Source organism: Ursus arctos, unplaced genomic scaffold (genome assembly GCF_023065955.2).
Source record: "Ursus arctos isolate Adak ecotype North America unplaced genomic scaffold, UrsArc2.0 scaffold_2, whole genome shotgun sequence".
Lineage (NCBI taxonomy): Eukaryota > Metazoa > Chordata > Mammalia > Carnivora > Ursidae > Ursus > Ursus arctos.
The window spans coordinates 39229347-39257337 of record NW_026622874.1 but is presented as its reverse complement, the minus strand read 5'-3'; the positions used below and the strand labels follow the sequence as shown (position 1 = coordinate 39257337).

Below are 27991 nucleotides of genomic sequence, written 5' to 3'. Positions count from 1 at the left end.
CACAGCCATGGTTCACGGGAAAAGGCCGTTGTGGACAATGGACGTGAAGAAATTTGAAGCCCCCGTGGGTTTTCTCGATGTGAGAGGGTTCCTGAATACCCGGCAGGTAAAACATACTCCCAGCAACCTCCTCCTCGGTTTAGAGAGGTGGAATACCTTCCATCCGCCGGGGCTCAGGAGACTCGGGCGGAATCTGGTCTCAGCCAATCACGCGGCAAGAGAACTGTACACCCCGCCCCTCCCTGCGGGCCGCACCCTGCCCCGCCTCTTCTTTTCGCCTTTCTCTAAATGGGCCGAAGCCTGGCACCCGGGTACCTGAGCGCCACGTGACACCTCCCCTCACGTGACGCCACCCGGGGCAGGGAGGTGGGCGGGCCTCGAGTTGCATTACGTCATCACGTCGCGCGGCCGCGGAGGCGAGATCTTGGACTACCACGGTGACGGCTCCAGAGCCTCCGGGTCGGGGCGGCGGCGGCGCTTGGGCTTCTCCTGAGCCGCCTGCTGGCCCCGCGCCCCACCCAATCCCCACGGGCCGGGAACAGGCCTGGCGTGGCTGGGTGGGCCCGCGAGTGGAGGTGAGTCGCACGGAGGTGGTGGCAGGCAGCTCTGCCCTTCCCTTCCTAGCCCCGAACTCCCGGTTACGGCCCTTCCCCCATCCATCGCCTTCCTCCGGGTTGGAACGCAGAGATGCCAGGGAGCGGAGGAAGGCTTGCGGGGCTGGGGGCGCTCTGGCATGGAGCGCCCTCCTCTCAGTCCCTCCCCGACCGCGCCCCTCCCGGACCTCCACCTGGAGCTGCCAGCGCTGTTCCCGGTGTTGTCAGGCGGGGAGACTGTCTTTCCTTCTCCCACCTGGAATTCTTCCCCTTTTCCCACCTGGAATTTAGTCTTTACGGAATTTGACACCTTTTCGCTATCGCCCCTTCCCGAATCTTCCGTATTCAGATCCGTATTCCGAATCTCCCTTTATTCAGATCTTAACGGAAGTTCCAAAAAGGTGAGAGAGAAAGATAAGGCTGAGGTTTTGCTTGATGAGGCAGGAATCCCCAAGGAGGAAGATTACACTGAATTAAGGTTACTGCCAGTTTTGACACTGAAACTGTAAGACCCAGCCCTAGGCTGAGCCCTGTGGTAACTCCCCAGAAAATCTTCACAGTAAGTGGGCATCTGTTCAGACTTTTCTTACATCTCCAGAATTGAAAGTAAGTAGACTTAGGAAAATCTTTTTGAAAAACGTCATATGCTTTGATGAATCACCTCTTGTTCTGTAAGATGGATCTTGCAGGTTGTTGGAGAGATTATCTAGAGTGCTTATGAAATAATAATGTCTAGGAGTAGATGAGAATTTAGGATTTTGTTCGTGCTGTTCAAAAATTATGGTTGTGAGTTGCGGATTCTTGAAGATAATTGTTTAATTTTTTTCCCTTGGATTATTTCAGAAAGTTATAGATTCCAAATAAGAGTCTCTGAATAACCATCCCATTTCATTCCCCAGAAATTGTCCTTGAAATAAAAAAAAGAAAGAAAAAAAAGTCTCTAAAGCCTGTCAACAATCAAGAAAGTAAAAAGTACGTTGAGGTTTTTAAATATGGAATGTACTACGGAGTTTTTTTAATTGATGCATACAAGTGAACTTTGCAAGTGACTGGCTATGGCAGTAAAATTAGTAGTGGAGTTTTAATAGGTTTCTGTCCTAATAGGCTCTTCGTTTCAGTATAGAAGAATTACTACTGGGCATTTACTACTAACGTAGAGTAGGAAGACCCTTCCATAGAAGAGCTTCACTAACTTAATCAGGTGAAAGTCCATAGGTAAGCTTGCAGTGTTTCCATTATTCATGGTAGGTATTGGGTCCTCATTTGAAATGTCATTCTAAGAGGAAATCCAGATATATTTGGAAGTCATAATAATTCTTTGCATACTTCTTTAGAAAAAAAGTTGATTTTCACTGACTCTGGCCTTTATTGCTCTAAGTTGAATACACAATTTTTCTTTTCTTGCATTTGATTTCTAAGCATGTACACCTGCTAGGATAGGAAAAAATATATAAAACAGACTCCTGTTCTCTAAATACTTATCTACTTAATCTGCTTATGAATATTAAGTAATAGTGATAGCACACCTTTAGGAAATTTTATCTTTTCATTTTATCATTTGAGACTGTGACAGCATTGTGAAGATATGCAAGATATGTGTAATTTTTTCCTATTTACAGTACAGTTGAGTATTGATTATAATAAATGTCAAGTGGTAGGGACCCTCAATATTGGAATTTGGAGGAAGAAGAGATTGTTTTTACTTGGGTTCGTGGCTAGATTGTTGTGGTAAGACCAGGAATAGGAGTACTCTCTACTTGTATTTGGGTCTGAGGAAGCGTCCTCAATTTGTGTAGCTCATTGAATATGTTTAGTTTTCCTAATCCTTCAGGTGTGCTCTGGGTTTTTTTCTCTTGCAGAATCGAAGGACCCCTTTCATTCTTTCTCCATATTACTTGATGGGAGGCATTATGGCCCCCAAAGACATAATGACAAATACTCACGCTAAATCCATCCTCAATTCAATGAACTCTCTCCGGAAGAGTAATACCCTCTGTGATGTGACTCTGAGAGTGGAGCAGAAAGACTTCCCCGCCCATCGGATTGTGCTGGCCGCCTGTAGTGATTACTTCTGCGCCATGTTCACGAGTGAGGTAAGTGGTAAGTTACTGCCTCAGAAATGAAGCTCACCCTTGTAACCTTATAGTTGTCTCATTTTGCTGAATAAAATAGTAGAAGTTTGATATAATAGTGAATTTCTATAGTATGGTGGTTCAGTGGGCTGACTCTGATCAAAATCTGCCTTTAGACTATATCTTAGTTTCCTCATCTCTAAATCAGGGGTAATAGCAATGCGCAATCACATATGGTTATTGTGACAGTTATTTGAGAAAATCACAGAAGTGTTTAGAACAGTGACTGGCATGTGGTAAAACACATGTCAGCTACTGGATTTTACTTATTTTTAAAATTTGTTTTCCTGGTTTTTTTCTCCTTCTGAAGTCTCATATTTTAAAGTGGAGTCCAGGAGGATAAGGGGGAAGGGAAGAAGGAAGAGTCCTCCTTCAACTCCACCTAACAACACATGAAGAAAATCAGCACTCATTCTACCAGTGTAGACCTAGAGTAATTTCAAATGAGAGGAGGAGGACTTAATAAATGACTTCATGACTGTATAGGTATATGGAGTATAACTTGGAAAAAGATGCAGACTGTGGAGTATAAGCAGTTAAAGGGAATCAGGAAAAGGTTGACTCGACAAGAAAAAAGGTTGTGTTTATAGGTATTAAAAAAGATTGCTTGGGCGCCTGGGTGGCTCAGTTGGCTAGGCGTCTGTCTTCGGCTCAGGTCATGATCCTGGGGTCCTGGGATCCAGCCCCGCATCAGGCTCCCTGCTTAGTGGAGAGTCTGCTTCTCGTTCTCCCTCTGCCTGCTGCTCCCCTTGCTTGTGCTCTCCCTCTCTCTCTGTCAAATAAATAAATAAAATCTTTGAAAACAAAAGAGAAAACAAAGAAAGAGAGACTGCTTTAGGGGCTCCTGGGTGGCTTAGCCGTTTAAGTGTCCAGCTCTTGGTTTCAGCTCAGGCTGTGATCTCATGGATGTGAGATCGAGCCACGTCCCCTCCTGCTCCCCTCCACTCACCTGGGAGTTTGCTTGAAGAATCTATCCCTCTGCCCCTCCCCCCCTCAAATAAATAAATAAATCTTAAAAAAAAAAAAAAAAAGACTGCTTCAGTAATTGGCAGAATACTTAGAGTAAGGCTGTTGAATATATTGTGAAGTACTCTTAGAAAGCCAAACAGCAGAGAGCCACTGCAGCTTTTTTATTTTTCAAAATCTCAAGTCTGATTTTTAAATTTTAAATCAATTATCTCTAATTTTTTTTTAAGACTTATTTATTAGAGAGAGAGAGTGCAAGAGTGGGGTGGGGGGGCGGCGGGTAGAGGCAGAAGGAGAAGGGAAGCTGAGCATGGAGCTTGTCTGAAGGCTCAGTCTCACAACCCTGAGATCAGGACCTGAGCTGAAATCGAGAAATCAGAAGTTGGGTGCTTTACCTACGAACCACCCAGGCTCTTGAATTTTTTTAAGCTTGAGTGAGACTACACCAGTGTGTATTATATCATGTATCTATACATATACATATGCCTGAAATATCTCATTATGTTAACGATATTTTCAAAAAAAAAAATTTTAAGAGAGCTCTTGAGCGGGGACATTGAGGAGAAGGCAGAGGGAGGGAGAGAATCTTAAGCAGGCTACATGTCTAGCGGGGAGTCTGATGCAGGGCTCAGTTTCATGACCCTGAGATCATGACCTGTGCCAAAATCAAGAGTCAGAGGCTTAACTGACTGCGTCACCCAGGCACCCCTTTAAAAATTAAAAAAGTGGGGGGGTACCTGGGTGGCTTAGTCGGTTAAGCGGTCTGCCTTCGGCTCAGGTCATGATCCTGGGGTCCTGGGATCAAGCCCCACTTCAGGCTCCCTGCTCTGCGGGGAGCCTGCTTCTCCCTCTCCCCCCCTGCTCATGTGCGCGCATGCGCGCTCTCTCTCTCTCAAATAAATAAAATCTTAAAAAAAATTTTTTTAACCGTCAGTTAATTTTTTTCTTTAGTTAATCTCATCACCTTAGTGAAGATACTGCTTTTGGATCTGAATAGGAGAGTGATGGCTGTATCTCATTCACCCTGGGGTTAGATGTTACCGTCTAGTTTTACAAAAGAAGAAACAAGGTCTCAGATATTAAGTGACTTGCCTTAGGTCACGTGGCTTATAAATGGTAGAGATGGAGTTTACTGCTCAATTTTCTGACCCTAAACCCAAACAATACATGCCATATTTGAAAAGCTACGAATATATGCCATATTGCTTTATACAAATCTTAACTTACTTGCCTTATACAGATTTTACCTACTGTGGATTTTTATATTCTGTAATTTCAAAGCCAAAATAGTTTATGATGCCCCGAGCCAATGCTCAGTCACATGGCTGGTAGGAAAACATGGAAACCTGACAGATCATTCCTGCTAATTCAGGCTAATTTTAAAATGCTCTTGTGTAATATAATGTCACAGATCCCTGTCCTGTATTGTCCTCCAGAAACAATATCTGCCCAAGAGCATCAGAAGCAGTTGGCATTTAACTGGGTAAGGAAGGTTCTCTCAGCAGCTGCTGAGCATGAAGTGCTAATGGGTCAGGACTGCTGACTACTGATTATACATCATGCATCCTGTTCTTTGTCAGCTTGAGGAAAATTAGTCTGTCTTCACTCTGCACACTGAAATTGGTGTGGAGTTCTATAAAAGAATTCTTTCTTTTTTCTCATCAGTCATTATTTTACAGTCTTTCTTTAAAAACTGGTATTAGGCAAGAAAATGCCAGATGGTTTTGTCTTTTTTTTTTTTTTTTTAAGATTTTATTTATTAATTTGACAGAGAGAAACAGCCAGCGAGAGAGGGAACACAAGCAGGGGGAGTGGGAGAGGAAGAAGCAGGCTCCCAGCGGAGGAGCCCAATGCGAGGCTCGATCCCAGAATGCTGGGATCACGCCCTGAGCCGAAGGCAGACGCTTAACGACTGCGCCACCCAGGCGCCCCGGTTTTGTCTTTATTTTTAAGAGTAATTGATACAAAGGAGAGGGCCCAGAGATCTGGGTCCCAGGCTCAGGTCTCTTAGCAATGCTGCGTGAACCCTGACAACCATCTGACTTCACCGGGTTGATGTTTAAAATAAAGTAGTTGAACTAGGTGGTTTCATTATTCTTTTCCAGCCCTGAAAGGCTCCTCGAATGTGGTCCAATGGAAAGATCATTTGAGGAAGACAAAAAAGGACCTGAGTTTTAGCTGTCTCTTGCTAGTTAAGATACCTTAGTTAAGTCACAGAACTTCTTTGAATGGGAATAATACCAGACCTCTAAATTCTTACCAGGTTGCTGTGAGAATTAGGTGAAATAATAGTAAATAAGAAACACTTGGAAAACTTGTAAAGCAAATGTAAATGTGAAATGATGCAAAAATTGCTCCGAGTTAATTAGTGAAATATTTTCATATTTAAGTTATTTGATGGGAATATGGTTTGTTGAATAAGAAATTTCTGGAATCGCTGTACTTATATATATCTACTTGTAAATATTCTATGTGAAATGTTAATAAAACATTTTTCCAAAATAATGTTAGGGATTGATTTTCTTATTGGCTTTGGTGAAGAACACCTTTTGATTATTATTTTGGGCTGTTGGAGGAATCAAAGATGATAAAGATATTCAGTTCATAATGGAAATGCACTGGAGTTTTGTGAGTAATTTGAATGTCTAACTAAGGTTAAGATGTAATAAAATTTTCATAAGGTAATCAATTTTCAAGTAGTTTACTGTCCTGCAAAACTGAAGATTTCCACTCTTAAACAATTTTCTATGATTATCTGGCCTCTTCGGTACTCATAACTCCAAGGATATATGATCTGGACTAAATACGCCACTAACAATTCAGTAATCCTGAAATAGACTCAATCCAATATTTTGAAAAAAATATCAAACAATTCAGTTATGTTCAGTGTTACAGTAGAAGGCCCCTTAAGATGACTCACATGTTTCGTCATTACCAAATGTAGTCTAAGGACAAATAGAACAACACTGAGTAGTCCTGGAGTGTCTGGAGCTGTAAGCCACAGGGTCCTCTACAAGCATGACATTTCATTGAAATTTTGTGTTTTGTCTTAAAAGCTCAGGGGCACCAGTAGTATGTTCACAGAATTTTTACATTCTATTCTGTAATAGTTCTATGTTTGTTTTATTACGAAAGCAGGGTTTTAAATTATTCACTGGTAAAATTGATTTTCCAAGGTGTCACCTCGCTGTGTGCTCTTGGGTTACATACAGCTGCCCCCAATTTGAAGAGCTACAAATATATGCCATCTTTGCTTTATACAAATCAAGCAAATTAGACCATAATTTTTTAAAGCTGTATATTCAATTAATATTAATATCCCCTCAGGCTCATGGATATGAGATTCTCCGTTTATCTCGTGGAATTATAACCACCATTATTTCATACCCTGAATTTTCAGCTTTCAGAGAAGGGGAAACCTTATGTTGATATTCAAGGTTTAACTGCTTCGACCATGGAAATTCTGTTGGACTTTGTGTACACTGAAACGGTCCACGTGACGGTGGAGAACGTGCAGGAACTGCTCCCTGCAGCCTGTCTGCTCCAGCTGAAAGGTACGGATGGTAAAGTCGCAGTTGTGCCAGGGCAGCCTTGGAAATGCTTAAAATTAATGATGTAAGCTTAATCCTGGAAATTATGGAGACAGACTGTGGGCACTCATGTTTACTGCCTGTGGCACCGAAGATCAGATTTTAATCGCAATATCAAAGAACCGCTCCACATGTGAGTGTTTGGCTCTTTAGAAGAGAGCGTTTACACCTTTTCTGTTTTTTACAAAATGGAAGAGGGGGTAATAGACGCATTTTTTTACATATATGTACACAGTAACTCTACAGGGAGACACCGGAGACTGATACTATTCGTGGCCTACATGGAAAGGAACTAGATGGCCAGGTGGATAGGGAGGCTGGGGGATTATTCATGGCAAATGCTTTTGTACTTCGAATTTTTGAATCCTGTAAATTATCTATTGAAAATTTAAATTGACATACAAAAATGAAAGTATATACTGTTTTCACAGGGTTAAACATTCCTGTTCCCGGTCCGTCTTTCTTAATCTGCTCTAATGTGTCTGTGATTTTCAGTTTTTCTAAACACATGGTTGAAAATTTTCACTTTTTTTAATACATGATTGAAAACCGCGTGAAACTTTTGCATTAGTGCACAGCTGTAAAGTTGGGTTTATACTCTGAGCTTGTCAGAGAAATAAAAGATTGGTGTTAGTATCTTTTACTTTTCTTTCATAGGAGTCTTTCAGTAAGTTTGCATATAGAGTAGAAATTAGGTACATTATGTTAAATTTTGATTGGTTTTATAAAAGCTTGATTTCCCAAGTTTTGTAGGCATTTTTGTTTAATTGTGCAAGTGTCCACAGAAACAATTTGTCTTGCTATAATTATTTTAAAGGTGAAACAGAGACACAGTTGTAAAGGCCTTGCTTGAAGGTCACATAGCACATAAGAAAGAAATTGCATTTGAATTCCTTAAGCATCAAATTTCTAATCTGATCATCAGGTGTTGAGCCATAGATTCCTCTGTTACCTTGTAGAGAAGATGTGTAGAGAAGATATCTCGATCCAAGAATGCAGACCAGTTTACAGCTGGTCCAGTACCCTGAAGTGTTCATTGTCTGTGTTTGTCCTAGGTGTGAAGCAAGCCTGCTGTGAGTTCTTAGAAAGTCAGTTGGACCCCTCCAATTGCCTGGGTATCAGGGATTTTGCTGAAACTCACAATTGTGTTGACCTGATGCAAGCAGCTGAGGTTTTTAGCCAGAAGCATTTTCCTGAAGTGGTACAGCATGAAGAATTCATTCTTCTAAGTCAAGGAGAGGTGGAAAAGCTAATCAAGTGTGATGAAATTCAGGTATAAATTTGGCTTGGTATTAGGATTTCTTCACGACGGGGCCATTACAGAAGCTTGGGAAAAACGATGTGGAATTACTGCGTTTCTGTAGCAGGGCATCTCAATCAAGTGTCAGTATTGGCTGGCAATTTCAGTGCCCTGAAATTATATGCCAAATTTATTTGCACTTTTATGGGAGGGAGTTAGCAACCTTCCTCAATATACGATCCCAATGGTTAAGAGTCACTTTTTTTTTAATGTTTCCTCTGGATGTCTTACAACTATTTATTTATTTTTTAAGATTTTATTTATTTATTTATTTGCCAGAGAGCGAGAGAGTGAGAGAGAGCGCACAAGCAGGGGGAGCAGCAGGCAGAGGGAGAAGCAGGCTGAGCAGGGAGCCTGATGTGGGACTTGATCCCAGCACCCTGGGATCACGCCCTGAGCCGAAGGCAGACACTCAACCGACTGAGCCACCCAGGTGTCCCAAGAGTCACTATTACAGAGAGTGTGGAATAAGCAGAAATTGGAAGTAAAGTAGATTTATGTAGAACATTTCTCTATTACTCATTCGCTCATTTCACAAACATTTATTGAGAATATCTACTGGGGCGCCTGGGTGGCTCAGTCGTTGGGCGTCTGCCTTCGGCTCAGGGCGTGATCCCAGTGGTCTGGGATCGAGCCCCACATCAGGCTCCTCTGCTGGGAGCCTGCGTCTTCCTCTCCCTCTCCCCCTCCTTGTGTTCCCTCTCTTGCTGGCTGTGTCTCTGTCAAATAAATAAATTAAAAAAAAAAAAAAAAAAGAATACTATACAGCAGTAGATATTCTCAATAAACTATATATGTCAGGTGCTATGGATCCAAAAATGAGTAAGATACAGTTCTTGTTTTCAGTAATTCACAGTGTAGTGGTAGAGACATACAAAAAGACAAAACTCATACAGTATGAGAATAATGAACTTACTCAAAGTGAAGGAATTAGAAGAAGGAAGAATTAAACCTTCTAAGTTAAAATTAGATCAAAAAGGAAGTGGATCAAATAGGAAGTGAAAAAAGGTTGGCGATCTTAAGCAGGAGGCAGATCATAAGTGCCTAATGGGGGTATGAGGGAGTCGGAAGAAGGAACATGTGAACTGGGCCTTGAAGGAGTTGTTTTTCACCTAGCAGAGGGGAAACTACCTGTGGGCGGGCAAGGGTTCAGTGACTTACCCCAGCAAGAAGGATCTTAGTCAATCCTAATGCTAAATCATAGTGCCAGTAGTTTAGCAGAGTTTTTATTGCATAGAGATCTGTAGTTAGGCTGACAGTTGGAGTGAGAAGTCCAGTATAGGGCTTTAGATGTCTTTGAAACCCAAGGCGTTGATTTCCAGTGGTTGAATTCTCTAGTTAGTAGCTCCTAGAAAATGCCTAGCAGAGCCAAGTGGTAGGATAGAAGTCCATCTGTTAGGTTTGGTTTCCCCCAGTCAAGAGAAATTCGGTTCTGTAGGAAGGTAAGAGTTCATTGTTTTCCTCTCACTCTCCTTAGATAATAATAAAAAATGGAGGCGCCTGGATGGCTCAGTTGTTAAGCATCTGCCTTCGGCTCAGGGCGTGATCCCAGGGCCCTGGGATCGAGCCCTACATCGGGCTCCTCTGCTGGGACCCTGCTTCTTCCTCTCCCACTCCCCCTGCTTGTGTTCCCTCTCTCGCTGGCTGTTTCTCTGTCAAATAATAAATAAATAAAATCTTTAAAAAAAATAATAATAATAATAACAATAATAATAATAATAAATGAATTTTAAATTAGTGGATTCCCAGAAGTTAGTGCCACCTCAGTTTAATACTAGAAAGAATCAAAGTCTGATGAATATTCTAAGTGCTAAAGAAGGAATTTGCTAAAGAAATTCTGTAATATACTTTTGTAAACCCAATGATAACTAATTTATTTTATTAAAACTAGGATTTTTATGTAATATAATAAATAGTCTTAAGAATGCTTCTTCTCAAATTTTAGCCAACTTTTTCTTTTTGCCTTTCCCTACTGACTTTCCTGAGGGAAGATTGATTAGAGCACATTGGTGACATTGTTTCCAACTAAAGAGGAATCATTTTACAGTTTGACATGGTGTCATATTAGTCCAGAGAAGCTGCTGTTAAAAATGTTACTGAGCCAAATAGTTGCTAAAGGTTTGTTCTCACTCTTGCTGAGGTAGGACATTGTGTCCGTGCACTGAAATGCCAGGTACAGACAAATGACACATTCTGCAGACTTTGGAAACTAGTAACATGCTAGAATATCTTGATTTTTCTTGATTTATCATACATTAGAAAATATAGTAAATAGAATGAGTACTTATAGATTTGAAGTTCACTGCACATAATGAAAGAGCTAAAACTTAGCATTTACTATTGGTTCCTTTATTAAATATTTACTGGGCACTTATGGTGTGTCCAGAACGGTTCCAGGTGCCGGCGATCCAATTGTGGACAAAAAAGATAAAGATCCCTGCACCCTGGTCTTCTCATTTTAATGGTACCGTTCCTGGTATATTTTATCTAATGTAGTTTCTCAAAAGTGTGTCCTTTCTTCAGAGGAAGAAACTGAGGCTTTGAGGGTACCCAGCATACCAGAGCTGGTAAGTGGTAGAGCCAGGCCTCATATCTGGGCCACCTGGCTCCAGATTGTTCTGTTCCAAGAAACCGTGAGCAGGTTGCCTAGTTAGTTTCTCATTGACCAAGTCAGCAAGCGGTTAACAGCAATCATTTACTTTAGAACTGTATAGACTTTGGAATAAAATTAATGGAACAGGGAGAGCAAAAGACTAACTTTTTTATTCAGAAACTGAGACCAAAAGAGTTTGAGAACTCTTTTGTATAGTCTTCCTTCAGCCTCTGTGAAGACTGTCTTTTTTGCTGGAAAGACAGCAAATGGCACGTTTTTTTCTCTTCCATATACCAGCCAGAAAGAGGAACCAGATGTTTTACTCCCTAACTAATACTTCCTCTTAATTATATAAAACGATAGTATTTAACACAATGGGAAACAGTGTATTGTACCGGTTAAAACAACATGGGCTTTAGAATCTTCCTGGGGTTTATTTTGGCTGTGTGACACATGTTAACCTAACCACTAATCTTCAGTTTCCTCTTCTGTAGATAATAGTCATGCTTAGTGCATAGGGCCATTCTGATCATTAAATATCAGTGCCCGATACATAAAATAGCTCTCTGTGAAAATTTATTATGGGGAAATTTTTCTCCATAGCGAAGCATTAATGTAGGGGTTTTTTCCTCTCAGTTTAGCTGTTTCTCCACAACACTAGTTTATTCTGTCTTCAGTAGGATCAAGGATATCTGCTCATGATTGAAAAACCCCATTATAAATTGATAAATCTAATTTAAACCTAGACTATATCAGAGCCTAGCATGTAGCTATTTATAACTATTAGCTTGTCATTCTTCAGAAAAATAATTTTTTTAAATTGTGGATAGCCTTCTGCATGCTCCTCTGTTTCTAATCCAGAAGGCTGGGTTAGTTTGACCTCCCATAAATTTGGTGCATAGATTTCTATCACCACTGCCATAGTCTAAGCACCCATCACTTTTTCTTTTTTTTTAAGCTTTTATTCATTTATTTTACAGAAAGAGAGCACAAGGAGGTGGAGTGGCGGGGGGGGGGAGAAGCAGACTCCCCACTGAGCAGGGAGCCAGATGCAGGGCCTGATCCCAGGACCCCGGGGATCACGACCTATGCTGAAGGCAGATGCCCAGTCGACTGAGTCACCCAAGCACCCCATAGCACCCATCACCTTTTGCCTAATGTACCAGAGGAGCCTCTAACTGGTGTCCCAGCCCTTGGCCCTTCTAAACTGTTCTACCCATGGTAGTTAGGTAATCTTTACAAACATCAGTATGATCAGATCACAGGCTTGGTTGAAACCTTTTAGTGGTTTCCCGTTGCTGTTAGAGTAAATTCCAGTCTTCTAAGGCTCTCTCTGAGCTGGCTCTTGGTTACCTCTCCAGCTTGATTTTGCTATTCTTCCCCTGCCTCATTCATTCTACTATACCAGCCTGTAGTCTGTTCGTTTTTGCTCTAGGACAGTGCTGTCCAGTAGACCGTCACGTAAAGATGGAGAGGATCGATAGTTGTGCCGTCTGGTTTGCTAATCACTAGCCACATGTGGCTGTTGAGCACTTGGAATGTGGCTAGTATGACTGAGAAGCAGCTGAGTTTTTAGTTTAACTTAATTTTAACTAATGTAAATGTGAATAGCTATACATGGCTAGTGGCTACCATATTGGACAGTACAGCTCTAGAGTTTTTGCATGTGGTCTTCTGTTGCCTTGGCATTCTCTCTCACTCTTCCTGGCTAATTGCTATTCATCCATGGGAATGAACTGTGTTTCTTCTGTAGGGAGGCCTTTTCTGACCCATCAGTCTGATTTAGGAAATCTCATGTTATTCTGTCTCATAGCCCCTGTGCTTTTCCTGCATGGTATATAATGACAAAGTGGGATTGTGCATTTTACCATTATCTCCCCACATAAAAAGAAAGCTCATGTCTAATTTGTTACCAGTGTATAACCAGCTTCCAGCCCTGTGCCTGGCACTCAGTAGGTGTTTGGTAAATCCAATGAATGAACATTCTGAAACATTTTCTCTATTTCAGTTCTTGGGAAAAGTTCACAGAGCGCTGTCTTTATCTAGGCACTGTCACATTCTGAAAGGTATCTCAGAACAGATACACTCCCCAAATGATTAATTATATATATCATCTCAAAGCACAGTGCCTGATAAATAGTAATGGTTCAGATGCTAATTGACAATTCTTTGGAAACTGCAGCATTATAGCATAACAATGTAAGAGAGGTTCCTGCCTCACAGGCTTGGATGGAGGAGTTGGGGACCAATCCTGGAGGTTATTAGATAACACTTAGTGAACACAGGTTGTTTCAAGAGCCAATTTTGGGGGTGCCTGGCTGGTTCAGTCGGTAGAGCATGCAAGTCTTGATCTCAGGGTCATGAGCTCATGCCCCACATTGAGCATAGAGCATACTTTAAAAAAAAAAAAAAAACAACCAGTTTTGAATAGGGCAACAGATTCCTCCTCCCCCTGTAAAGTTTCAAACATGACCAGAAAAAAAATTCAGGAATGGAAAAACTTCTGAAGTAAAAGCCAACTCATGACTGATGGTTTATTAGGCACTATCTCAGATTTTTTACCCAATTTGACTGCAGCTCTTTAGCTGGTCTTAGTGAGTCGTGTGGGACAAGGGTTGTTTTCCCAAAAGCTTAGCTATTTTCTGGAAGAGAAGAAACAATGGCAGTAGAGGATGGGGAATAGGAAGGAGAAAGTAAGCACGGTTACTTTCTGAGATTGTGAAATAATTGGAAAAGCAGAGTTCCGTGATGTGTAATTATACACTTAAGGTGGATTCTGAAGAGCCCGTCTTTGAAGCTGTCATCAACTGGGTGAAGCATGCCAAGAAGGAGCGAGAAGAATCCTTGCCTGACCTGCTGCAGTACGTCCGGATGCCCCTGCTGACCCCCAGGTACATCACGGACGTAATAGATGCTGAGGTAAGGCCTGCAAAGCACACGGGGTCAAACCTTGAACATCTCTTGCAACTTAGTATTATGTACTCAAAATTGGGTATTTTAATGTAGGCACAGAGCCTCCCAGTTAGCCTGTCTAGGAATGCCAGAGAAGACGGCACTAGGTAGTCTCCAGACAGTTGCTTGGCAAGTCAGCCTTCTGGAAATGGAAATCTATGGTTTAATTTTCTGTTTTCTTGTTTTTTTGTTTTGTATGTCCTATGTGTTTTACATAAGCAACATGAGATGATAAATGTCCCCTTCTGCATCAAACATAAGTTCCAAATTGCCCTGAAAAAGATGCTTTGCTTTTCAAGTCTCTTTATTTTTGACCTCCCATGAAAACAACACAAAAGTAGTTTGATGCATTTTAATATCAATTTGAGTTATACAGTGTTTATTTATGAAAGTGTTTTTCCAGCCCAAGTTCTTTGTGTGTGGTATGTTTTCATCATTTTTACCATATATATCACTGTTTACCTAGACCATACTTTGGGCGAATACTGCTGTTTAACATATAGATAGGTCAGGTCAGTGAATGTGTTCCTTCTGGCCCAGCCCCAGACCTCTTGGGGAATTAACTACATACACCGTTTTCCCGGTCACGTTAGAAAAGTTGCAGGCTGGTTAGTGTCACGTGTCAAACTTTCATATTTGTAATTTCTATCAACTCATATAGCTATCGTCTCTATTTCTTTATATTGTAGTTCATAGTACAGACTCTTGAGTCCGACACAAGAGACTGAAATCCCAAATTCACCGCTCACCCTGCAGTGAGGGAGCCTGGCCTCATTCCCCTTCTCTCTCTGAGCTCTTCTAGAGCTCCTAGGGACCCTACAACGTACTTCATGTAGGCCAGTCTCCTAAGCCAGCGAGCAGAGTGGAGAAGGATGTGGAGTGAATCTAGGGATGTGAAGGAGAGCTGCCCAGTACAGAGCTCCGTCAGGGGGAGACAGAGGCAGCGTGACGGTGCTATGAACCTTGGGGAAATTATTTCAGACAAGATTTACTTCTTCCTATCATCCCAGGAATTAACAGAAGCCTCTTGGTTTTCCCTTAAAATTTTTATTAGTTATTTCCTACTTGTGTCTGTGTAATCACTGGAAGGATGTACAGACAAACTAATAAAAATAGTTAATGCCTGGTGCTGAGGTGGGTAGAGAATACTTCTCAATATATCTCTTTATGTCATTTGATTTTTGAACCATGTAATAATGTATTGTCTTTTAAAAAACCGTTTTCTTAATTTGTGGAAACCCACTGCATAGTTGTTACCAGCAGCCCTTCTGGAACTGGTTTTCTATATCAAGTTACTTCTTATGTGTGCCATTTATACTCGTATATTAGAGACATGGCCGCTGTGGCTCACTCTGCTGCCTGCTGTGTTTCAGCCTTTCATCCGCTGCAGCTTACAGTGCAGGGATCTAGTTGATGAAGCAAAGAAGTTTCACCTGAGGCCTGAACTGAGAAGTCAGATGCAGGGACCCAGGACGAGGGCTCGTCTAGGTAAGCCGGCATCTTGGCAGAAGGAAGGGATATTTTCAACTACCCCTTGCCAGGTGGTATGATGTAGGTGAAAAGAACATTCAGTAAGAAGTACAAAGACCTGTTTCAGACCTGTTTTTAATCTTTTAGTAACGGTGTCATCTTGGACAAGTCACTTCGCCACCCTGAGCTCTTCTGCAAACCAGGGATACCTTCCCTATCTATTTCGAGTAACTCAGTGGAGGATTAAATGGAATAGAGTGTGTAAAAGCACTTTCTGAATTGTCAAGTATTAGTGTAAGTTATGATTTTATTTCCCTGGGGCGCCTGGGTGGCTCAGTCAGGTAAGTGTCTGCCTTCAGCTCAGGTCATGATCCCGGTCCTGGGATTGAGCCCTGCATCAGGCTCTCTGCTTAGTAGAGAGCCTGCTTCTCCCCCTCCCTCTGCCTGCTGCTCCCCCTGCTTGTGCACTCTCTCTCTCTCTCTGTCAAATATTTTTTTTTAAATAATTTTATTTCAGTATTTTGGGAGTATTGTGAATTAGAAATTATTTCGAATGTAGTAGTTTCCCATTCTGGAATGAAAAGAGGAAGGAAAAGCAGCAGTATAGTATAAAGTGCGGGAGTGCAGTGTAGTTGAAAGTACAGGGGTTTTGGCGGTGACATGTAGCAGTTCAGAGCCTGACTCTGAAGCCAGATCGTGGGTGCAGATCCCAGCACTATTTACTAAGTTTATTAACTTTGGCGGGAGACAACCTCTCTGTGCTTCAGTTGCCTCCTCTGTAAAGTGGGAATCATCACAGTTCTTACCTCCAAGGTTGTTATGAAAAGTAAATGAAGTAACTTATGTAAAAGGCTTAGGACAGTTCTTGGCACATGACAAGTGCTGTATATGTGAGCTGCCATTTTAGCCAAGAGACTTAGGTTCACATCACAGCTCCACCAATGAGTGGTTGTATGACCTTGGGTAAGGTATCAGTTTATCTGAGCCTGTGCTTCTACCTCTAAAATGAGGATAATAATGTCTTATTGCAGTGGGTTGTTGTGGAGATTAAATGGGATAATATATATAAGATGCCTGACATGATAGCGGACAGGTAGTAAGTACTCAGGTGTCACCTCACTTCCGTTTCCTGTCTTCCCTACTCCACTATTTAGGTTATAAATGATCCATGGGGTGGTGTTTTGTTTTTGTTATTGTCTACTTTTTCTCTTATCTAACTGTGGAATCATGTATATGAAGGTGTTAATTGATAATTAAGCTGTTTACCGATCGCTTTAAGTAGAATGATGATTTGTGCCCTATATTTTTTTAATGGCTAAGTACTGTATGTCAGTGTAGAAATGTTAGAAATACAGAGATCTTGAGAGATTAGAATACAATTCTATGTGCCCTTGGAGTTGTGAGGTTATTTTTCAGAAGTTCCAGAAAAGAAATTCTGAAGCTGTCTCCAACTAGATTCTTATTTTAGCATCTCCTTGTCAGTGTCTTAGAAGTAAATTGTTCCTACCGTCATGTCCTCTACCTATCTCTCTTCACAGAGATTGCTAAACCAGCTATCAGGATAATGATTCTTTTACATATAGCATAAGGAAATTAAATTTAAGCTACATAAAAATAGCATGCCAAATAATGGATGGAGATTTTGTCTTAGTTATTTATCTTTTACCCATTACTCTCTCACAGAAGATACAGTGGAAATTGCAATTTCTAATTTGTCGCAGTCTCCTTTTGTGAGCTAAAGATCAATACATGTGGAAATGTAATCTCTGAACCTTATGGTGTTAGCAGTCCTGAAGGCTATCTGCCATAGTCCTCTAACAGCACACCACAGCCCACACACACTCCCCCCACCCCCCAGTAATGACAATGGCACTGTCAAGATGCCTCAGTTTTACTAATGTGCTTTTTCATGCTGTTTCTGTCAGGTGTTTTAAACATACTTTCTTCATAATAAACAGAAAATGTAACTTAACAAGTCCCCTCCCTCCCCAATTCATTGGCAGAGAATAGACAGGCTTCCTTCTAGTCATTCCTTTCACTAGCTCTTTTCACATTAGTTTGTTAGAGTATTGGTCCCCAACTTAGGGTCTGAAGACATTGAAACACTTAGGAGTTCTCCCAGGAGAGGAAGACTTTCTAGGCACAAAGCAATAGAAGAAATCACAAAGGAAAAGGTCAGTTTACTTCACTAAATAAAAATCATGCACAACATTATAAGACAAACTGGGAAAGTAGATTCGCTACACCGTGGCAAAGAGTTAAACTCATTTATATATAAAGAGGTCATAATAAAAATACATGAGAGAAACACTAAAGACTTGAGTGTATAGTCCACAGAGGAGGGAGTACAGTTGACTACTAAATATAAAGGGGTTGAACAAAGGGTCCTTTTTTAATTACTAATTATTAATAGAGTCTTACTAGTAGTAAAGTAAGAATTAAAACAATAAATATATTTTTTTTGTCCACCAAAGCACCAAAGATTAGGAAACAATATCCAGCTACAGAGAGTAGAATGAATTGGCAACTTTATAGTGTTTGTGGCAGTATAAATTGGTGTAAACTTCAGGAAGTAATCTTACAATGTATTTTTTTTTTAAAGATTTTATTTATTTGAGATTGAGAGAGCAAGCACACATACAAGTGAAGGGGGGAGGCAGCGCCGGGGCAGATGGAAAAGCAGACTCCGTGCTGAGCAGGGAGCCCATCTCAGGACTCTATCCCAGGACCCTGAGATCATGACCTGAGCAGAAGGCAGACGCTTAGGGGCACCTGGGTGGCTCAGTCATTGAGCGTTCTGGGATCGAGCCCTGCATCGGGCTCCATGCTTAGCGGGAAGCCTGCTTCTCCCTCTCCCACTCCCCCTGCTTGTGTTCCCCCTCTCACTGCCTCTCTCTCTGTCAAATGAATAAATAAAATCTTAAAAAAGAAAAAGGCAGACGTTTAACCAACTGAGTCACCTAGGTGCTCCTCTTAATAATGTATATTAAAAGATTCTTTTAAAGTTCGTGTTCTTCACCCCAACAACACTCCCATTTCTGTCTTAAGAAAATAACTGGGATTTCATATTCAAGCATATTTATCACAGGATTATATGTGATTGTTTATAGGCCCAAATTACAAACACCTGAAATGCCTAAGAATAATAAAATTATGTATTAAAAGATTTTGTTAATATCTTGGGGAAATTAAATATAAACTGAGCCTGGTGGGGCGCCTGGGTGGCTCAGTCGTTAAGCATCTGCCTTCGGCTCAGGGCGTGATCCCGGTGTTCTGGGATTGAGCCCCACATTAGGCTCCTCCACTGGGAGCCTGCTTCTTCCTCTCCCACTCCCCCTGCCTGTGTTCCCTCTCTCACTGGCTGTTTCTCTCTGTCAAATAAATAAAATCTTTAAAAAAAAAAAAAAAAACAAAACTGAACCTGGCTGGCTTAGTCGGTGAAGTGGTTCAACTCTTGATCTCAGAGTTGTGAGTTCAGGCCCCATGTTGTGGATGTAGAGATTACTTAAAAAAAAAAAAAATAATAAAAAAATAATAAAAAATAAAAACAAGATACAATAAATGTGGTCCATTTATGTTTTATAAATATTTAGAAACAGGCTGGAAGGGAATAATCTCTTACATTTTGGTATGTCTTCATGTTGTGGAATTACGGGTAAACATTTTTCATAATACTTGTCGATATTTTCTAAGTTCTTTCAGTAGCAAGCATGTATTTTACATATGTTTTATAATCACAAGCAATATAATTTCTAGGGGCGCCTGGGTGGTGCAGTCGTTAAGTGTCTGCCTTCAGCTCAGGGTGTGATCCCAGCATTCTGGGATCGATCCGCATCAGGCTCCCCTGCTGGGAGCCTGCTTCTTCCCCTCCCACTCCCCCTGCTTGTGTTCCCTCTCTTGCTGGCTGTCTCTGTCTCTGTCAAATAAATAAATAAAATCTTTTTAAAAAATACATAATTTCTAAATCTTCTAACCAGTGGGGGTTAATACACAAGTAAGGATGACAATTACACTAATCCTCGAGTTATTTATTAAATTTTCTAAAAGAAAATGGCTTTCGTGCTAGAAAAAGCTACACAGACTAAATAAAGACATCAGAAATGACTAAAATTATGTCTGTTGATTGTGAAAACACTGGCGCTCTCATACTTACGAAAAGCTCTGTCGGCACTTACGGGTAGCTCCAGCAGTAATGGGGAAGTTAATTATTTAGCTCCAGCTTAGTAGATAGTTTTTTAGAAAACAAGATTTATCTACAGAAAATAATGAAAAGAGTCCTTCATAGCAAAGAGATTTTGGAACCAATGGTCTAGGGCCCCAGGCAGTTAGAACCATAAAATAACTGAGTGACTCACACTGACACCTTTGTCCAAGTTCCACTGTAGACATATAGTTACCAGAACATTTACTGAGAAACTTTGAAATAAGAGGAAGTGCTGTCAGTTCTCTGGGTTTTGTAACATAATCTAAGTATTTCCTATCTGTTTTTATGTCCCCATCCTTCAAAAGCTGCCTGAGTGAAATCATATTATCAAGAAAGAGTGGTTTTTTTCCTAGGTTTTTTTGTTGTTGTCATTTTTTGTTTCTGGGAATTACATAAAGCAACAGGAATTAGAGCTGAAAATGAGTGGAAATTTTTTAAATGTGCAAAGCATAGAAAATACTTCCCAGTTGTGGAGTATTTTCATTGTCTTAACCATACAGATATCATTCACTAGCATCCCTTTTTTGTTTGTTTGTTTTTTGTTTTTTTAATTTTTGGGGGGTGGGTGGCAGAGGGAGAGAAAGAATCTTAAGCATTCTCCACACACAGCATGGAGCCTGACAAAGGGCTCGATCTCACAACCCTGAGACTATGACCTGAGCCAAAATCAAGAGTTGGACGCTTAACCAACCTGAGCCACCCAGGCACCCTAGCATCAAATTTATCTATAAAGGGAAATGTGTTTGGATAGAAGGATTGCTTTTATCTTCTCTATTCAAGTCAAAGGGAGAGAAGAGGTGCTGAGAGAAGAAAGGGACAGATAGGGGAAAAGGGCTGCCAAGGAAGAAGCAAATACTTTGTGGTTGTGGCCTCTCCCAGCTTGAAGGAATGTTATGCACCAATAAGCATAATATGAAAGGACCCTTCGTTCAAATGCTTTGCTTTTCTAAAGGGAACTGGCTCTTGAGACCTGCTTACTGGCTCACCTTGGAAAGGGTCCACTTATTTTATTTGGGAAATACACAAGACAGATGCCCTCTTTAATGAGGTTAAACTTAAGAGTTCACGAATGAGTTATTAAGAAAGATTTCAAACATATACAGGAACAGAATAATGATTCCCCATATTCCCCCAGTTTCAACAATTATCAACTCATGGCCTATTTTGAAGCGAATCTCAGGATATAATTCCATCCATATGTATTATGCGTTCATAAGTATCTCTGAAAGATGAGGAGCTTTTTAAAAATGTATCTAAAATATCATTATCACTCTTCAAAGAAAACCCATGACCAGTTCTTTATTTTCATCAGATATCAAGGACATGTTCATATTTCCCCAGTTTTTGTTTTTGAACATTTACGTTGCCCCAGTTGTGATCCAGATAAGGTCCAATGTTGCATTGAGTTCCTATCTCTCTTTAGTCTCTTTTAATCCATAGGTTTTTCCCTCCTACTTTGGTATTTCCTTGCAATTTATTTGTTGAAGCAACCAGGCTGTTTGACTTGTAGAATTTCCCACATTCAGGATTTTGCTGATTGCATCCATGTAGTGTCATTTAGTATGTTCTTCTGTCCCCTGTATTGCTTATAAACTGGTGGTAAGACTAGAAGCTTGGTAGGTTTCAAGATACAGGTTCATTTTTTTAGCAAGAATACTTCGTAGGTGATGGTGGTGTACTTCCTATTGAGCATTATAAAGTAGTATTTTTGCTTTTCCCTAATGATTATAGTAGCCATTGATGATAATTGTCAGAGCCATTACTTCATTGGGGTGCATCTGTGTTTTTGTCGGTTAAAAGGTACTCTATTTGCTCTTTTAAGTCGAGTAACTTGTAAGATCACCTTGGTCTCCTCAATGCCCTCCTAGTAATTGAATTGTACAAAATGCTCCATTCTCTCCATGCGCTCTAGTAGAGTACATGTACAGAGGATTTTCTCAAAAGACTTTGCTCTTGGAACAGAGGCAAAGGAGGAGATATTTTATCACAAGAAGGCCTTACAGGAGAGTTATGAAGGTCATCAAAATACCTCCTTTGGGAAAATAATAGAGAAAAAGAGTCTCTTTAAAAGCCTGCTGTTATGATTACCTGGCAGTTCTGATGAATTGGCAGGGAACGTGGTCATAAAGTTGGCTAAATTGGAAAAATTCATGGAAAGAGATTTTTAAAAATCTATCACTTGGTTCTAAAAACCGTAACTTCCAACTTTCTTGAGACAAGGTTAGGAGAATGTGCTTTCCCTATTATAAAAAACTCCCATTTTGAGTTTTACAGGCCGAGAAGGGAAGGGAGTTCCTTTAGTCCCCTGCCTGCACGGAGAACCTCACTTACTGTGTCAACCACAGTCGTCTAGATGGGTTGGAATGGTGTGGTGTGTTCAAGATTGCCTTCTGGAGTTTTAGTGTTGTGCTGAAAGTTTAATTTCAGAGATCCAGGTCCTAGAGAGCTAGAGCCTCAGAAAGAAAGAATTTCTTGTTAGGCGGCCTTACGATGAATGTCTTATTTCAGATTGCTTCTCTGTGCCACATAAAACAAAATCCTACAACTGTTTCTACTTATGATTCCCCTGGGATGGTAAAGTAACCTGTCTATCGTTTTATGTCTTTGTCCTCAGGAGCCAATGAAGTACTTCTGGTGGTTGGGGGCTTCGGAAGCCAGCAGTCTCCCATCGACGTGGTAGAGAAATATGACCCCAAGACTCAGGAGTGGAGCTTTTTGCCAGTAAGTAATGGCGGAACCAGTCATGGGGAAAGAGTTTAAATGTCCTCATTTCCTGGCTCTAGATCGTAACTAATCCAGCTCTGAAAGTAACAAAGCCTAGTAACCACATGATGCTCCTCATAACAGTGTCATACACATAGTAGGTTCTAGATCAGTCAGTCAGTCGTTAGTGACCCTTTAGGTAGACTATCAGGCTTCAGAAATATCAGAGGCCCTGTGTCAAATTAAACTTACCTGGCCCACCAGTATTCGGGTGCCTTCCTGAGCTGTCTGTGCAACTCCCAGCATGCTCTATTGTCATGCTCTGTTAAACTGAACTTAGTGTTAAATTATATTAAATTGAACTAGTGTTCATTTGAAGTCTGAAGTTTATATCTTTCTCCCTTCGTGTGTCTCTTTTTAGTGCTGGATGAACAATAATAATTCTGGGAAAACATGGGAATCTTTTTTTTTTTTTTTTTTTAAGATTTATTTATTTATTTATTTGGTGGGAGGGATCAAGTGGTGGGTTGGGCAGAGGGAAAGGGAGAAGGAGAGAAGCAGACTCCCCACTGAGCGCAGAGCCCAATACAGGGCTTGATCCCATGACCCCGAGATATGACCTGAACCGAAATCAAGAGTTAGACGCTCAACCAACTGAGCCCTCCAGGTGTCCCAGAAAACATGGATATCTTTTCATCTATCCTCATAACTTTTAGGATCCCTAGGCCTTTGATTAGCAGTTTGGGGATACTTTTCTTCTTTATAGAGGGATATCAGTCTTTAGGCCTGGAATAGATAATAGAATAGAAGGAATCAGTTACTGGATAATGGAAAGACATTAAACTTTTTGGAAGCCTTGGAAAGAGGCAGGTGTCCAGAAGGGTTGCACCTTTAAAAGCATCACAACAAGCAAGAGGTGTATTCGTTCAGTAGGCAATTGACCACTTGAGGGTGAACCACTGTCTCAAGAAGGGTTCATGGTGACAAGCGAAGGGGAGGGATGTCGATAAAAACAGGAAGGTTAGAAAAAGGTAAAGTCCAAGACTTGCATGCCCGAAATGATTTGTACCTCTTCTCTCCTAATTCTGTAGAGCATTACTCGTAAGAGACGTTACGTGGCCTCAGTGTCCCTACACGACCGGATTTATGTAATTGGTGGCTATGATGGCCGTTCTCGCCTGAGTTCAGTGGAATGTCTAGACTACACCGCAGATGAGGATGGGGTCTGGTATTCTGTAGCCCCTATGAATGTCCGACGAGGCCTTGCTGGAGCCACCACCCTCGGAGGTAATGCTGGCTGTGTAGGGCAGCGTTTCCATTTTTTGTGGCTGGATCAGGGTTCATACCTCTCCTGTTATCTGGCAGGAGCGTGAAATGTGGAAGATACTGGTAAGGTTAAATATTCCATTTTGCTTTTGGAAATATTAACGTTACCAAAGCTTTTCAGTATTAATGGATATTTCAACACTGACGACAGAGTCGGTAAATCAAGTTCCAGTGTGCTGAGTGGAGAATTGGCACTGGTTGTATTTTTGCAAATGCCAGCTAGTCTGAGGATTCCATCTGACCCCATTCTTTTTAGGTGTTTTTCTTTTTTTTTTTTTTTTTTAATTTAAGGAGTGTGTGTGAGCTGGAGGGAGGAGCAGAGGGAGAAGCAATAGGGACCCTGTCTCGGGACTTGATCCCAGAGACCCTGAGATCATGACCTGAACTGAAGTTAGACGCTTAACCAACTGAGCCATCCAGGCGCCCCTAGATGTCTTTTTTTTTTAGATTTATTTTATTATTTTAGAAAGAATGTGGGTACACGGTAGCAGGGGTTGGGGGTGGGGGTAGGAGCAGAGGGAGAGGATCTCCAGGAGACTCCCTGCCGAGCATGGAGCCTGACGTGGGGCCCAATCCCACAATCCTCCTAAAATCATGACCTGAGCCAAAATTGAGTCGGGCACTCAACAGACTGAGCTATCCAGACACCCCATCTTTTTAGATGTCTTAACTGTGATATCTTCCTTATCTATAAGACTTAATTGACTTACCCATGAAAAACATTTTTTGTTCCCAAACATTTGAAGGACTTATGGGGAGTTTGTAAAGAGAAGTTATTAGAAATCTCTCATCCTCTAATAGTCTATGATTCATTCATCCTGAGCAGATATGATCTATGTGTCTGGAGGCTTTGATGGAAGCAGGCGTCATACCAGTATGGAGCGATATGACCCAAACATTGACCAGTGGAGCATGCTGGGAGATATGCAGACAGCCCGGGAGGGCGCCGGACTAGTTGTGGCCAGTGGAGTGATCTATTGCCTAGGTATTCAGTCTGGGAGGCAGAGATGGGAGGGATCTTAATGGGCGCCAGCCTCTGGGTGGGGATCCCTTTTTATCAAAATAAAGTGCATAGACTTTTTTCAACTAAAATCCTAGTCTATCCACATATCTTTTCTGTTAGCTGGGGTTATCTTTTTCGTGGAAACGGAAAAATAGGGTACTGTCAGATTTCTCTTTGGATTATTGAAACTCTTAAGAACTGAAACTGAAAGAATTAGTCGAAACACTCAGAGAAAGGCAGCCTGGGAATGGGCATGAGGATTTCCCATTCTTTCTGAAATGGTCTCTACTTTGTTTTTCAGGAGGATATGATGGCTTGAATATCTTAAATTCAGTTGAGAAATATGATCCCCACACAGGACATTGGACTAATGTTACACCAATGGCCACCAAGCGCTCTGGTAAGACCAGTCATAGCTAAGGGAGAGGACAGTAGACCGTGCTGATGAATCTTGATATACGCGGTGTGCTGCAGTCAGAGATAGGGGAGCAACAGATCAGAGTAGTAGCTCTTTCTTCACTGTACACTTACAGTGAAAGGGCTGAGGTTCCATTCTCCTCTTTGCCTGTCTTTTCTCTAAATACAGTGATAATAAAGACAACCAGATTATTTTAGGCCTGTCCGGCCCTAGTCCACCGCCATCAGCTACCTTAGAACTCAGCTAGCCATGAGTGATCACGTTTTGTTTTTAGAATTCTGATCCTAAGCTTTAGTAGTATTCACTTGTTATGTCTTTTTCGCCCAGGTGCAGGAGTAGCCCTGCTGAACGACCATATTTATGTGGTGGGGGGATTTGATGGTACAGCCCACCTTTCTTCTGTTGAAGCATACAACATTCGCACCGATTCCTGGACAACTGTCACGAGTATGACCACTCCACGATGCTATGTAGGGGCCACGGTGCTTCGGGGGAGACTTTATGCTATTGCAGGGTAAGGATTTGGAAGCCAGACTAGAGTCATCATGCATCCAAGACCACGTGATCCAATCTGAAGTTTTGGATCAAGACAGGCTTTGGGTTGGGGGAGACGGCTCCAGTGGCAACCTTTAATTTAGGACTGTATGGAAAGAAATAGAAAGTTCATTTTCTTCTTTTGCTTCTTACCCCCTCAGATATGATGGGAATTCCCTGCTGAGTAGCATTGAGTGCTATGACCCTATCATCGACAACTGGGAAGTAGTGACATCCATGGGAACCCAGCGCTGTGATGCCGGCGTGTGTGTTCTTCGAGAGAAGTGACCATTGTTGGAGCCCCCTCCAGAGCTAGTGACCAGTCCAAGGGACAGTTTACGGGAGAGTCAAGGATCCTTTCCAGAATCTCTATTTCTCAATGTGTGCACAGGGTGATTACAAGCACCAGTGCAGTGATGATTGTACTTACTTGACACACACTCCACCTTGCGCTGGTAGTTCTCCCTGAGGAGGATGGGTAACAGACACTCAAGGGAAGACTGTGCACACTGAATGGGTCTGAGAGGCCAGATCACCTCTCCTTCTGGTCTAGAGCGCACTCTCGTGTGCTCAGGAGAATCTCTCTATCTGTTGTGCCTCATGTATTGCAGAGAAGGAAGGTGAGTGTGACCTGCTAGATGTGGCCAGTATCCAGCGTGGATGATTGGGAGGATACGAACTTGAGTAAGCTGGGTAAAATCCAAGTCTTGTTTTCCAGGAAAATCTTTCCTAGTCTACAGTAGCTAGGGGCAACACGGTTCCATTCTGGAGGATAACAAAAGGAAAAGCCCCTGTCAGAATTTGGGGGGCTTGGGGAGAGACCTGGCACTCCCTTAAGGGACAGGGTTGGTATACAGAACTGTGTTTAGAGTGAGGGAAGTCAACGGAATTTGATGGAATGTGAGTGAACCTGGAACACCACTGAAGTATAACCTGGAAGACTTAAAAGGGTATATTATTGGAAGGATCTTTTTATTTCTCCATGGTCATTCTGAACTAGAATGGTGTGCATCTTGGCCCCGGAGACTGACAAAATTAGAGTCAACAAATGTTGGGCTGAGCAGACCTGGAATAAATGTGGGAGTTGGGTATGCCTGGGAGCAAACCAGAAGTACCTGTGATTTTACAATCGTCTTATTTCCTGCCAGGGCTCACCTATTCATGGCATGGTTTGCCTGGAGTGGGTGAGACACTATCTTTCTGTGTTGAATCAAATACTACTACACTATTATACTTCATTATTATTTATTTGGGGATGGCGTGGAGGTGGCAGCAGCCTTAAAGTGCAGCTACCTGATTACTGCCCCATTCTTTTAAGGGCACACTTCTGCTGAGGAGTGCTTTTTACTGCTGTGTTTGGTACAGTTAGTCCTTTTCCTACTATAAGGTTCCCTCAACTGTCCTTAGAGTGGATTTTATTCATCCCAGGACAGAATAATCAAGGACAACCAAAATCCTTTCGTTAGTTCCAGTACTTGCTATCACCATTTCTGAGCCACCATTCAAGGCTCCCCTGTGTTTTGGAGTGAAAATCTTGGTTTTGTGGGTATTGGGAGTGTGGGGATGTGATAACCTAAACAAGGATGCACTTTCCCATTATTCTGAAATTCCATTTTTTTCCTCTTTTCCTGAGTTGTATTGACCTCAAGAGTTCAGTTCCTTTGTATTTTTTTAAGAAAATATTAAAAATCAATTGTCTCAAATGTCTGTAAGAGAGTTTATGGCTAACCAGCACTGTCTTGCAGATATGTGGGGGGAGCAGGCATAGTGATCAGCTGTATGTCCTCTCTCTTCTCCCCGTTCACCTTATGTGTTAGCCACCTGGCTCTAGTATGTTTCTCTGTATGACGTGGGTAAGAGGTAGCCCCTTTCCCTCGCGGAGATTTCCATCAGTAAAATATTTATATAAAATTGCCTATTTATTGACTCCTTTCACACTTGGAGTTTACTTGAAAGCCAAACAGAATAAAGAAGACTCAATCTTTTTTTTAAAGATTTTATTTATTTATTTGACAGAGATAGAGACAGCCAGCGAGAGAGGGAACACAAGCAGGGGGAGTGGGAGAGGAAGAAGCAGGCTCATAGCGGAGGAGCCTGATGTGGGGCTCGATCCCATAACGCCGGGATCACGCCCTGACCTGAAGGCAGACGCTTAACCGCTGTGCCACCCAGGCGCCCCAAGAGGACTCAATCTTGAGCTCATTTAG

At 41.6% G+C, this 27991-nt stretch overlaps 1 protein-coding gene across 4 annotated transcripts; it reads left to right on the top strand.

Moving 5' to 3' along the window:
- The first annotated feature begins 22 nt into the window (after positions 1 to 22).
- Positions 23 to 27695, top strand: KLHL12 (kelch like family member 12). 4 transcript variants are annotated; one of them, XM_057315140.1, is made up of 12 exons: positions 23 to 106; positions 2453 to 2686; positions 7092 to 7245; positions 8337 to 8554; positions 13944 to 14093; positions 15500 to 15614; positions 22415 to 22521; positions 23595 to 23790; positions 24656 to 24814; positions 25134 to 25232; positions 25578 to 25764; positions 25946 to 27695. In XM_057315140.1, the coding sequence occupies exons 1-12, from the start codon at positions 38 to 40 to the stop codon at positions 26070 to 26072; spliced, it is 1815 nt and encodes a 604-aa protein (XP_057171123.1). In that variant the 5' UTR covers positions 23 to 37; the 3' UTR covers positions 26073 to 27695. The 4 variants fall into 4 exon arrangements, with proteins under 4 accessions (XP_057171123.1, XP_026336412.1, XP_057171122.1 ...); XM_026480627.4 differs by lacking the exon at positions 23 to 106 and adding an exon at positions 277 to 575; XM_057315138.1 differs by lacking the exon at positions 23 to 106 and adding an exon at positions 1498 to 1565.
- The last annotated feature ends 296 nt before the right edge of the window (positions 27696 to 27991 follow it).